This window comes from Lytechinus variegatus, chromosome 12, assembly GCF_018143015.1.
Source record: "Lytechinus variegatus isolate NC3 chromosome 12, Lvar_3.0, whole genome shotgun sequence".
In the NCBI taxonomy this organism is placed as follows: Eukaryota; Metazoa; Echinodermata; class Echinoidea; order Temnopleuroida; family Toxopneustidae; genus Lytechinus; species Lytechinus variegatus.
The window spans coordinates 27220980-27234388 of NC_054751.1; the positions used below are offsets into that span (position 1 = coordinate 27220980).

At 35.9% G+C, this 13409-nt stretch overlaps 1 protein-coding gene across 1 annotated transcript in view; it reads right to left on the reverse strand.

Moving 5' to 3' along the window:
* The window catches only part of LOC121425077, a 68447-nt gene that overhangs the window by 41002 nt on the left and 14036 nt on the right, over positions 1 to 13409 (reverse strand). Inside the window, exons 9-18 of the mRNA XM_041621040.1 lie at positions 12953 to 13078; positions 11768 to 12028; positions 5896 to 6024; positions 4958 to 5046; positions 4167 to 4368; positions 3241 to 3426; positions 2727 to 2922; positions 2190 to 2290; positions 559 to 760; positions 5 to 70 (exon numbers count right to left, since the gene is read on the reverse strand). Coding sequence (XP_041476974.1) covers positions 5 to 70; positions 559 to 760; positions 2190 to 2290; positions 2727 to 2922; positions 3241 to 3426; positions 4167 to 4368; positions 4958 to 5046; positions 5896 to 6024; positions 11768 to 12028; positions 12953 to 13078 — 1558 coding nt within the window. The remainder of the gene's footprint in view (positions 1 to 4; positions 71 to 558; positions 761 to 2189; positions 2291 to 2726; positions 2923 to 3240; positions 3427 to 4166; positions 4369 to 4957; positions 5047 to 5895; positions 6025 to 11767; positions 12029 to 12952; positions 13079 to 13409) is intronic.

Here is a 13409-nt window from a genome sequence, read left to right on the forward strand (position 1 = left end):
TTACACAGAATCACAGTCAAGACCGAGTGCACTTGGAATTGCTCGACTTTGAGGCCTGGATGGAAAAAGGCTGTAAAAGACAAGATATATATATCACTTCAAGATTTTATTTTTTTTTAATAGATTTTAATAGTATTTAACAGTAGAAGAATTTTTTTTTGAGAGTTTGCTAAGGATTAACTCTAATACTCTTCCCCAAGGGAGTGGCCATTATGGCACCCGCTTGATACCCTTTATTACATGACCGACTTTTGACCGATCCTTTTGCAAGATTCTTAGTATAAAGATTATAACATGAAGGGAGGATACATTAGATTAAAGATATTCTTAAGAGCTAACACAGGATTAAGAAATAAAAAATAAACCATTTTACCACTTCGGTATTAAAAAAATGGTCAAGATTTTACGAATGGTCATGGTAATGCAATACATTCAAGCATTATTCGTGAAAAATAAATAATGCAAAATTTTTAATACATCATTGAGCTACTTAGCTTTTTTAACACTCAAGAACAGTTCATATAAATATGTCTTTATGCAGTAAAGTTCCTACATTACCTTGCCATGTCTGTAGAATCATTGGTTCTATATCCAGCCCTACTGACCGGCCTACTACCGATTCTCGTCATGGGGCGATGGTCTGATTGACCACTCTGCTGGGTAGATAGAATAGTATTGAGCCAGAAGTTGACCAGACCATTGAGAAGCTTGACCACTGCAGCTATGGTATCAGCAGTCAGTAGACCTGATCTGTAGTGATCTGATATAAAAAAAAATAATAAAAAAAACTTATGGGATGATTTTTTTTTTTCATTTCAAGCATTTAAGAGTCTTACCAAAATAGGGAGTTTTAGATTGTGTTGAGAAGTAATGTGTTCCAGTCAACATGACTCAGCATACATGTATAACACCTTCGAGATGGCATTCGTCACACATGCATGCAAAAGTCAGTGGATGCAAATTCCAAATTTTGAAGGCGGAAAAGGGAGAGAGAGCATGACAAATGCCAAGTGCCCCAAGATAACTTCCCTAGATAGCAGACACAATGCTGTCAAGCAAATCCTTATCTCATTATCATGGTATATGATTAATTGGAATACAGATTTCAGGTGTGTCTTTATTTTCTTTATAAACAATGCAGGACAATATCTAGAACATTGCTACAACCCTCAATACTTTCAGTGTTGCATGTGAGTGGGTTAAAGAAAGAGGTGCTAACTTACCATACATTGCTAGAACCCTTAATACTTTCAGTGCTGGGAGGTTTTGACTTACCATACATTGCTAGAACCCTTAATACTTTCAGTGCTGGGAGGTTTTGACTTACCATACATTGCTAGAACCCTTAAATACTTTCAGTGCTGAGAGGTTTTGACTTACCATACATTGCTAGAACCCTTAATACTTTCAGTGCTGGGAGGTTTTGACTTACCATACATTGCTAGAACCCTTAAATACTTTCAGTGCTGAGAGGTTTTGACTTGCCATACATTGCAAGAACCCTTAATACTTTCAGTGCTGGGAGGTTTTGACTTACCATACATTGCTAGAACCCTTAATACTTTCAGTGCTGAGAGTTTCTGACTTAGCATACATTGCTAGAACCCTTAATACTTTCAGTGCTGGGAGGTTCTGACTTACCATACATTGCTAGAACCCTTAATACTTTCAGTGCTGCATGAGAATGGGCCACAGAAAGAGGTTGTTGACTTACCATACATTGCTAGAACTGTTACTACTTTACGAGAAAGGGAAAGAGAAAGAGGTTGTTGACTTAGCATACATTGCTAGAACCCTTCATACTTTCAGTGCTGAGAGGTTCTGACTTACCAAACGTTGCTAGAACCCTTAATACTTTCAGTGCAGAGGTTCTGACTTACCATACATTGCTAGAACCCTGAATACTTCCAGTGCAGCATGAGAATGGCCATAGAAAGAGGTTATTGACTTACCATACATTGCTAGAACTGTTATTACTTTAAGAAAGAGAGAGGGAAAGAGAAAGAGGTTGTTGACTTACCAATACATTGCTAGAACCCTTTATACCTGTACTTTCAGTACTGGGAGGTTCTGACTTACCATACATTGCTAGAACCCTTAATACTTTTAGTGCTGAGAGGTTCTGACTTATCATACATGTACATTGCTAGAACCTGTAATACTTTCAGTGCTGGGAGGTTCTGACTTACCATACATTGCTAGAACTCTTAATACTTTCAGTGCTGCATGGGAATGGGCCACAGAGAGGGGTTCTGATTTAAGCTGATCCATACCTTGCTGAGCAAAATAACTACAAGAAAATAAAAAGAAAATAAAAAAAAGCTTTGCATTATTTTCAGGGCACCCTTTCTGTCTATAATTCTATTCATGTAACTTGAAATCCTTATTCACAATTCTATTTAATACTCCATCCTTGAAGCAATCTCCCTCTCTCCTTTTTAAGATTTCCCGTCTTGCTTAAAACAAAACATACTTTGATTGAAATGAAAATGATCAAACATTATCCGTTATCAGGTTTAGAAATCCAGGTTTGTTTCATCTGCCTCAGAAACGTACTTTCACTAAAGAAGTTTGCTCTACTTTAAACTCTATCAAGGTGTATGAAATAACACTCCTGGACTATATGAGCAGGAAAAATCCCCATGCTATAAATGTGTATAAGTGTCATTTCAAAATGTTCAAATTTATCCCATTAAATTTTCAAGAAGAAAACAAGTTGAACTCACCTGACCATTGCAACAAGCTGGTGTACAACAGCCTGGCATTCTAGAATCAGGGTTTTCTGTGATTCATGACGGACTAACACCTCCAGTAGTTCAAGATCAGAGACACGATTGATAGGGCTATTAGCTGGTACTCCCATGATACGATGGAGTAGAGGTAGAAGGATCAGCCCACGTATCCGTTGATTCACAACCAAAGCTGTGTTGGATTAAAGATTAATATCATCATGCTTGTATCTAGCAGGGATGTGGTCGAGGCCGGTCTTAGCAAGATTTTGCCACCCTAAGCCTCGGCACGAGTACAAAGTCTATGAATATGAGTGTTTTCAATTTCAATTCAATTTATTGACCATTAAAAAGACATCAAAATATTGACAAAAATAACATGATACAAACAAATTCAAAATATAACAGGTTACAAGTAATGTATATGAATATAAAAAAAAATAATATTTTTAATTGCGTCACCAGGTAAATTAAGTTTAAAAAAAAGTTATATTTGGAATGTCAAACTCACCTCCTGAGACCTGAAGCTGAACAGCAATCGTTTCTTGATTCTTTGAAATATGCATAACATCCAACAGACCATGGGCGTCTACCATAGCTACTATACAGCATGACAAACCACGATCCAAGTCCAACGGGTCACAGGTCACGACCCCTGAACGGGAATAATTCTTGAAATGTAGACGATTCTCAAGAGCTAGATGTAAAAAGAAATAAAAATGCCATAAAGTGCTTGATTATTGGACACAAATGTAACTAATTAAAATGATGAAAATAACTTTATCTTATTTAGTTGTATTAATAATAATACATATCATGTATGAGGGACTTATTATTTAGTTGCCTATTCAATGGCACAAAATATATTACCCCTGCTTCTCTGCTGCACGAATATTCAATTCATTCAAATGAACTGCACGTCCTTTATTAACCTAAAAGAAAACAAGGAAATGTCACCTTTTAAAGTTTGTCATAGAAAAATAATTGCTGTTGATGAAGCTGGATTTAGGTATTTCTCAAAGCAAAGCTGAGGGAAGATAGCGAGTACATCCAAGGAAGTCATAGTTTGCCTCGTCACCTGAAATCATGAGGTGATTGTATGCTTGAAATTCCATAACGGGAACCATTACATAAGAAGACGCGAACACTTGTACTTTTCTACAAGAAGGTCGGATAGACGGTTTAGCGTGAGGGTAGGTACATGAACTGTGGGTAGTATATCATGTTTTGAGTTGGCCAGTTGGTCAGAGGGGAACGGTACGGCCAAAGAAGACATAAAAGAAAGAAGTGTTGGAGGAGATTAGGAGGGCTGGGTTGAGGAAGATGCACCTAATAAAGTGGTAGGAGGGGGTGAGGGTGGGAGGTGAATTCGGCCACCCCTGCAGTCGGGGAATCAAACTGAATTAAAACCTGGATGACTGACATTATAATTCTCACCTCTTAAACAGAGAGGAGCTTGCGGTCCATTGAGTGTGATGACCACCATATTACATTCACAAGTTCTCTTCGACTGTTGATCTAGTAGCGGTATACTTGATAGCTTCCTCGTCACGAAAGGAAGATCATTTTCCATGGTGGGTGTGTAATGCCAAACCTCAAGTTTCTTAGCTATGAGAGTCTCCCACATTACTACGTTGATCTATAGATAAAGTATAGTATAATGATGATCCTATTATTAATAAACTTAATTCCGCATCATTTCTAGTGCTGGTTGATATTTGATTTTAATGTTAGCATAAATACCAGTTGTGGTAAAGATCTCAAAATAAGATCAAACAGAATCCAATAAAATTACCACGTAAGAGTTTGTACATATGAATAGAAAAATATGTGCCAAATGACTCTGGAAGAAAATGCACATTGCTGAAAAATTAGAAAAATAAGCACGGAATTCCAACAAATGTCGGGTATTTTTCCAAGAAAAATAATACACTGTCCCACACATGCTTTTCTGTGGTAAGTGATCATCAGAATTATTGGTTTTTAGCTAAGATTTCAAGATTTCACAAACATAAGTTTAAACATTAATGTACCACATCTAGATATATAATAATTTTGTGACAATCAACCTTGATTTAAAGACCTTTTCATGATAGAATTGTTTGCGGCAACTACTTTCTTTTACATTCAAGAATCACAGTATGATCAAATGCTAAACATGTTGTGATATAGGATCCTAAGATAAAATTACAGTATAAGGATGATAAGGAAATGTTAAAGCTACAAACCCCAGTATGTGGCAGCTGCATAGACTTCTTTTCCATGACAACATTAGAGGAATCCTTCTCACATTGGACATGCACATGAATCGGTTCATCTGTAACAGTGATATATGACAAAATAGAACTTTGATGGGAATATTACAAAGATATTACATAATACTTACACATGGATAGGTTCATCTGAAAAGTGATACACTGTATACGTCAAAATATAACTTTGATGGGAATATTACACAGATACTGCATATTGTACAAACACATAAATGGGTTCTGAAAAGTGATATATGACAAAATAGAACTTTGAGGGGGAATATTACACAGATATTGCACAAACACATGAATGTGTTCATCTAAAAAGTGCTAACAAACCTTTGATGAGAATATTACACATTGTACTTACACATGAATGGGTTCATCTGAAAAGTGATATATGACAAAATGTAACAATGATGGGAACATTACACAAATATTACACATTGTGCCTACACATAAATGGATTCATCTGAAAAGTGATATGACAAAAAAAAATTCTCAAAGAGAATACAATTTTCTAAATAGATAATATCATTATTTTTTAAAAAGAAAATCATAATTCATTAAGAAAAAAATAAACGGCAAAACTGCAACAAAAATATAAAGGCTGGTAGCTCTGTGGTTGAAGATGCTACCAACCAAAGAGAGGTGCCAATAGTGCTACATTTATGAATTTTGGCATGAAATAGAATTTACATTAAACTTGTATGATATCACATTTTAAAAGAGCAATTTGGGATTCGACATGCACTTACAGAATATTGCATATTTGGTCTCAAATGTTGTACAAAACTCTGTTGTGATAAAGTGTTTTTCATGTCATGGATTTATCGTGAAAATGTCAAGGGGGATACATAAGCTCCTCCCCCAGGCTGTATAGGATAAAAGGGTTATACGGTGACTTGTCTTACCTAATACTGCCATCATGACAAGAGTTTTAGCAGCCATAGTATTGATCTGACCATTTTCATGGTCACCTAATGAAAGTTCAATCAGAGTCTTTAATCCTCCTGAACTCAATATCTCTCCTTTCACCGAATCTGAAATATTAAACAAGAACCAAAATCAAAGGATCAACCAAGATATAAACAAATTTGTTTGTTAAAATTCTCAAATGCAGTTTCAAACTAGATGGATTCTGGATAGCGTGCAGTTGAAATCAGTTATAGAACATTCTTCTTCTTCTCCCGCTCTCCCCCGAGGGCCAGTTAGTGATACCTTTATAATCATAGTTACACACTGTCAGGTTAATAGTGTTGTTTTTGTAATCAAACAATGTCAGTTAGTGATACCTTTATAATCGTACACACGGTCAGTTAGTGAAATTTGTAATCATACCCATGGTCAATTAGTGATACCATTGTAATCACACAGTCTGTTAGCAATACCATTGTAATCAAACACAACGTCAGTTAGTGATACCTTTATGATCGTACACACGGTGAGTTAGTGACACCATTGTAATCAAACACATCGTCAGTTAGTAATACCTTTATAATCGTACACACGGTCAGTTAGTGACACCATTGTAATCAAACACATCATCAGTAAGTGATACCTTTGTAATCACACAGAGTCTGTTAGCAATACCATTGTAATCAAACACATCGTCAGTTAGTGATACCTTTATAATCGTACACACGGTCAGTTAGTGACACCATTGTACTCAAACACATCGTCAGTTAGTGATACCTTTGTAATCAAACAGTCTGTTAGATATACCAATGTAATCAAACACATCGTCAGTTAGTGATACCTTTATAATCGTACACACGGTCAGTTAGTGACACCATTGTACTCAAACACATCGTCAGTTAGTGATGCCTTTATAATTATACACACGGTCGGTTAGTCATACCTTGTAATCAAAAAGTCAGGGAAACCTTCGAAATCACACATACTGTCAGTTAGTGGTACCTTTGTAAACTCAAACAAGGTCTGTCAGTGATATCTTTGTAGTTCCACACACAGTCAGTTAGTGATACCTTTATAAACACACACATGGTCAGTAAGTGATAACTTTATAATCATACACAAGGTCAGTTACTGATATCTTTATGAACACACTTACATGGTCAATTACTAATACCTTTGTAATCATACACAAGGTCAGTTAGTGATACCTTTGTAATCACACACAAAGTCAGTGATACCTTTATAATCAAACAATTGGTAAGTTAGTGATACCATTATAATCATACACAAGGTCAGTTAGTGGTACCTTTGTAATCACATCCAAGGTCAGTTATTCATACCTTTGTAATCACACATACACGGTCAGTTATTTGTACCTTTATAAACACAAACACATGGTTAGTTAGTGATACCTTTGTAATCACACACTGTCAGTGATATCTCTGTTATCATACATACAGTCAGTTAGTGATATATTGGTAATCCCACACACAGTCAGTAAGTGATACCTTTATAATCACACACACGGCCAGTTTGTTATACTTTTCTAATCAATTAGTTAGTGATATCTTTGTAATCACACACATGGTCAGTTACTGACACCTTTGTTATCCCACTCACAATCAGTTAGTGATACCTTTGTTATCACACATACGATCACTTAGTGATACCTTTGTAATCACACACAAGGTCAGTTAGTGATACCTTTATAATCACAAACACAGTCAGTAAGTAATAACTTTGTAATCACAAATGGTCAGTTAGTGAAACCTTTGTAACTACAAACCGAGTCAGTGAAACCACACGTATGGTAAGTTAGTTATACTTTTGTAATCACACACAAGGTCTGTTTAGTGATACCTTTGTAATCACATACACAGTAATTGTTAGTTAGTGATACCTTTGTAATCGCATACACAGTAATCGTTAGTTAGTGATACCTCTGTAATCACATACACAGTAATCGTTAGTTAGTGATACCATTGTAATCACACAAACGGTAAGTTAGTGATTCCTTTGTAATCACATACATGGTAATTGTCATTAAGTGATACCTTTGTAATCACATACACAGTAATCATTAGTTAGTGATACCTTTGTAATCACACAAACGGTAAGTTAGTGATTCCTTTGTAATCACATACACGGTAATTGTCATTTAGTGATACCTTTGTAATCACAAATGGTCAGTAAGTGATATCTTTGATGTCACATACATAGCCAGTTAGTGATACCTTTGTACTAAATACACAAGGTTAGTTAGTGATACCTTTGTAATCAAACACAAGGTCAGTTACTGATACATTTGTAATCAAACACATGATCAGTTAGTGGTACCTTTGTAATCTCACACGGTCAGCAAGTGATACCGTTGTAATCACACACAAGGTCAGTTAATGATAACTTTGTGATCACACACAAGGTCAGTTAGTATAACTTTGTAATCACACACAAGGTCAGTTAGTATACCTTTGTAATCACACACGAGTGATACTTTTGTAATCACATGGTAAGTCAGTGATCCTTTTGTAATCACACACAAAATTAGTGATACCTTTATAATCAAACACATGGCAAGTTAATGATACCATTATAATCATACACAAGGTCAGTTACTGATATCTTTATAAACACACTTACATGGTCAGTTACTAATACTTTTATAATCATACACAAGGTCAGTTACTGATATCTTTATAAACACACTTACATGGTCAGTAACTAATACCTCTAATCATACACAAGGTCAGTTAGTGACACCTTTGTAATCACACACAAAGTCGGTGATACCTTTATAATCAAACAATTGGTAAGTTAGTGATACCATTATAATCATACACATGGTAAGTTAGTGGTACCTTTGTAATCACATCCAAGGTCAGTTATTCATACCTTTGTAATCACACACTCACGGTCAGTTATTGGTACCTTTATAAACACAAACAAGTGGTCAGTTAGTGGTACCTTTGTAATCACATCCAAGGTCAGTTATTCGTACCTTTGTAATCACACACACACGGTCAGTTATTCGTACCTTTATAAACACATACACATGGTCAGTAAGTGATACCTTTGTAATCACACACTGTCAGTGATATCTCTGTTATTATACATACAGTCAGTTAGTGATATATTGGTAATCCCACACACAGTCAGTAAGTGATACCTTTATAATCACACACACGGCCAGTTTGTGATACCTTTCTAATCAATTAGTTAGTGATATCTTTGTAATCACATACATGGTCAGTTACTGATACCTTTGTAATCCCACTCACGGTCAGTTAGTAATAACTGTGTAATCACACACGGTCAGTTAGTGATTCCTCTGTAATTATACACACAGTTAACATTACCTTTTTAATCACACACGCAGTTAGTGACATCTTTGTAAATACACATGGTCAGTTAGTAATACCTTTGTAATCCCACACACAGTCAGTTAGTGATACCTCTAAATTATACTCATAGTCAGGAAGTATTACCTTTGTAATCACACACACGGTTATTTTGTGACACCTTTGTAATCCCACAGGGTCAGTTAGTGATACATTTGAAATCACACACGTTTAAGTTAGCTATGCCATTGTAATCATACAATCAGTCAGTTAGTGATTACTTTATAATCATGCACATGGTCAGTTAGTGATAATCTATATTCAAACACACACTTACTTGATGATACATTTGTAATCACACAAGGTCAGTTACTGGTACCATTATAATCACACATGGTCAGTTAGTGATAATCTATATTCAAACAGGCACTCACTTGATGATACATTTGTAATCACACAAGGTCAGGTAATGGTACCATTATAATCACACATGGTCAGTTAGTGATACCTTTGTAATTGCACACACAGCCAGTTAGTGACACCTTTATGATCACACTCACGATAAGTTAGTAATACCTTTGAAATCACACGTTCGCCATCAGTTACTGATACCTTTATAATCACACACATGGCAAGTTGATGATAAATGTGTTATTACACATATGGTCAGTAAGTGATACCTTTATAATCATACACACGGTCAGTAGTGATACCTTTGTAATCATACACATGGTCAGTTAGTGATACCTTTGTAATCATACACAAGGTCAGTTAGTGATACCTTTGTAATCATACACATGGTCAGTTAGTGATACCTTTGTAATTATACACATCGTCAGTTAGTGATACCTTTGTAATCACACAGTCTGTTAGCATTACCATTGTAATCAAACACATCGTCAGTTAGTGATACCTTTGTAATCACACAGTCTGTTAGTGATACCTTTGTAATTATACACATCGTCAATTAGTGATACCTTTGTAATCACACAGTCTGTTAGCAATACCATTGTAATCAAACACATCATCAGTTAGTGATACATTTGAAATCACACACGGTTAGGTTAGCTATGCCATTGTAATCATACAATCAGTCAGTTAGTGATTGCTTTATAATCATGCACATGGTCAGTTAGTGATAATCTATATTCAAACAGGCACTCACTTGATGATACATTTGTAATCACACAAGGTCAGGTAATGGTACCATTATAATCACACATGGTCAGTTAGTGATACCTTTGTAATCGCACACACAGCCAGTTAGTGACACCTTTATGATCACACTCACGATAAGTTAGTAATACCTTTGAAATCACACGTTCGCCATCAGTTACTGATACCTTTATAATCACACACATGGCAAGTTGATGATAAATGTGTTATTACACATATGGTCAGTAAGTGATACCTTTATAATCATACACACGGTCAGTAGTGATACCTTTGTAATCATACACATGGTCAGTTAGTGATACCTTTGTAATCATACACAAGGTCAGTTAGTGATACCTTTGTAATCATACACATGGTCAGTTAGTGATACCTTTGTAATCATACACATGGTCAGTTAGTGATACCTTTGTAATCACACAGTCTGTTAGCATTACCATTGTAATCAAACACATCGTCAGTTAGTGATACCTTTGTAATCACACAGTCTGTTAGTGATACCTTTGTAATTATACACATCGTCAATTAGTGATACCTTTGTAATCACACAGTCTGTTAGCAATACCATTGTAATCAAACACATCATCAGTTAGTGATACATTTGAAATCACACACGGTTAGGTTAGCTATGCCATTGTAATCATACAATCAGTCAGTTAGTGATTGCTTTATAATCATGCACATGGTCAGTTAGTGATAATCTATATTCAAACAGGCACTCACTTGATGATACATTTGTAATCACACAAGGTCAGGTAATGGTACCATTATAATCACACATGGTCAGTTAGTGATACCTTTGTAATTGCACACACAGCCAGTTAGTGACACCTTTATGATCACACTCACGATAAGTTAGTAATACCTTTGAAATCACACGTTCGCCATCAGTTACTGATACCTTTATAATCACACACATGGCAAGTTGATGATGAATTTGTTATTACACATATGGTCAGTAAGTGATACCTTTATAATCATACACACGGTCAGTAGTGATACGTTTTCAAGCACACATATGGTAAATTGGTGATACCTTTGGAATCACACACATGGTCAGTTAGTGATACTGTTGTAATCCCACACACATTCTGTCTGTGATACCCCATGTTATCACACACATGGTCAGTTAGTGATACTGTTGTAATCCCACACACAGTCTGTCTGTGATACCTGTGTTATCACACACATGGTCAGTTAGTGATATCTTTGTAATCACACACACATTCAGTCAGTGACACCTTTATAATTAACACACGATCGGTTAATGATACCTAATATGCTATCGTACACATGGCCAGTTTATGATACCTTTGTTATCACACACACGATCAGTAAATGATAGGTAAGCTTCTACCTGATGTCATGGCTAGATTGAGAAGCAACGCAGAGGCCCAGAAGACCAGGTCCGGGTCATGAGATTGGGCCAGGCCTAGTATCATGTCTAAGGCCCCAGCCCGGACCAGGCAATGGGGAAGATGTTCACACCCACAGAAGAGTCCCAGAGTCTCTGCCAGGAGGCGTATCATGACATTATCACGAGTGTTAGACAGAGAGAGTAATGACTTGATCAGCATATCATTGGTGTACTCAAGCAGGGCCTCTAATGTTTGTCGACCTGCATAAATCAGAGAACAGAGATAGATTAGTTACCATCTGTATGTTACATATACAGTTTCATGAAAAATTAATACCCCCACCCTCATCAAACAATGACAACAACAAAAAGACCTGTATCCTGAAGTCCAGTTTAAATTCGGTCATGGTCTTAAAACTTTGTTTACATTGGTATGTTTCTGATGTGGAGTGTTGTGGCCCAGTGGCTTAGTCTTCTGACTTTGAAACAGAGGGTCGTGGGTTCGAATCCCAGCCATGGCATAGTTTCCTTCAGCAAGAAATTTATCCACATTGTGTTGCACTCAACCCAGGTGAGGTGAATGGGTACCCAGCAGGATTAATTACTTGAATGCATGAGCGCTGAAAGGCAGCTCGAGCTAATGCCGGGGTAATAATAATAACAACGCACCTCGTAATAGAATATTTCTAGATAGATAGCGCTGTATAAATGCCTATTATCATTTATTATTATTATTATGGGTTTAATTTGTTCTGTGCTTTCTCCTCCTGTTTTAGTCAAAGAGCTCTGAACTTTTTTTTTCCCGGGCATGCTCAATCTTGAGCATGTGGAGTTCTGCCCAGGAAAAAAGAAGTGAAACATTAAGTTCTATCACATGAACACCATTTGACCAATCATTGATTTAAAGTACTTATGAATATTCATATGAGGGATATCATTTCTATGATATATTGACAATTCTTTTCTTTCTCTTTGGCAATGTATTATCTATATACTTCTTGAATAAAATGATAGTAATCATAAAAATAATTATATCAATAATTATACCAAAGATTATAACAATAATTACACCAATAACAATAATTATACCATATTGATTGTAAATGAAGGAATCAGTAGTTTTCAAAACAAGTTTTTCTAAAGCATAATTATCTATAACTCTTGATTAATGAAATTTATTCTTACCCATCATTGCTAGATCATGAACAAGCACCAAGGCCCAATGTACGACATCTTTGTTTCCACTAGCAAGACAGGTAGGTAAGTGACCTATCAGTGCCTTGTTCTTCATTAGCTCTCTTGCAAACAGATCTATCATATAAAACAAAAGAAAATAAAATTAAAAAAAAGTTATTCTTTCCATCCAATTACTTCTTAGTTTTAAATTTCACCCATAAAAAACAAAAAAAAAAAACCTAAAACCTATTTATATATTGCAAGCATACCGCATAAGAGAAAACAGCAGCCAAAGGAGAGTATACCATTCATCGCAGTGGTCAGCATACATTTTGCAACATCATCCAATCACGATCGCAAGCCAATTCATGAATGAAGATATAGCATTCGTAGTGCAAGCCTCCCAGTGTCATTCCTTCAAAACAATGCTACAATTCTCTATCACCTCGTACTAAAATAAACATAG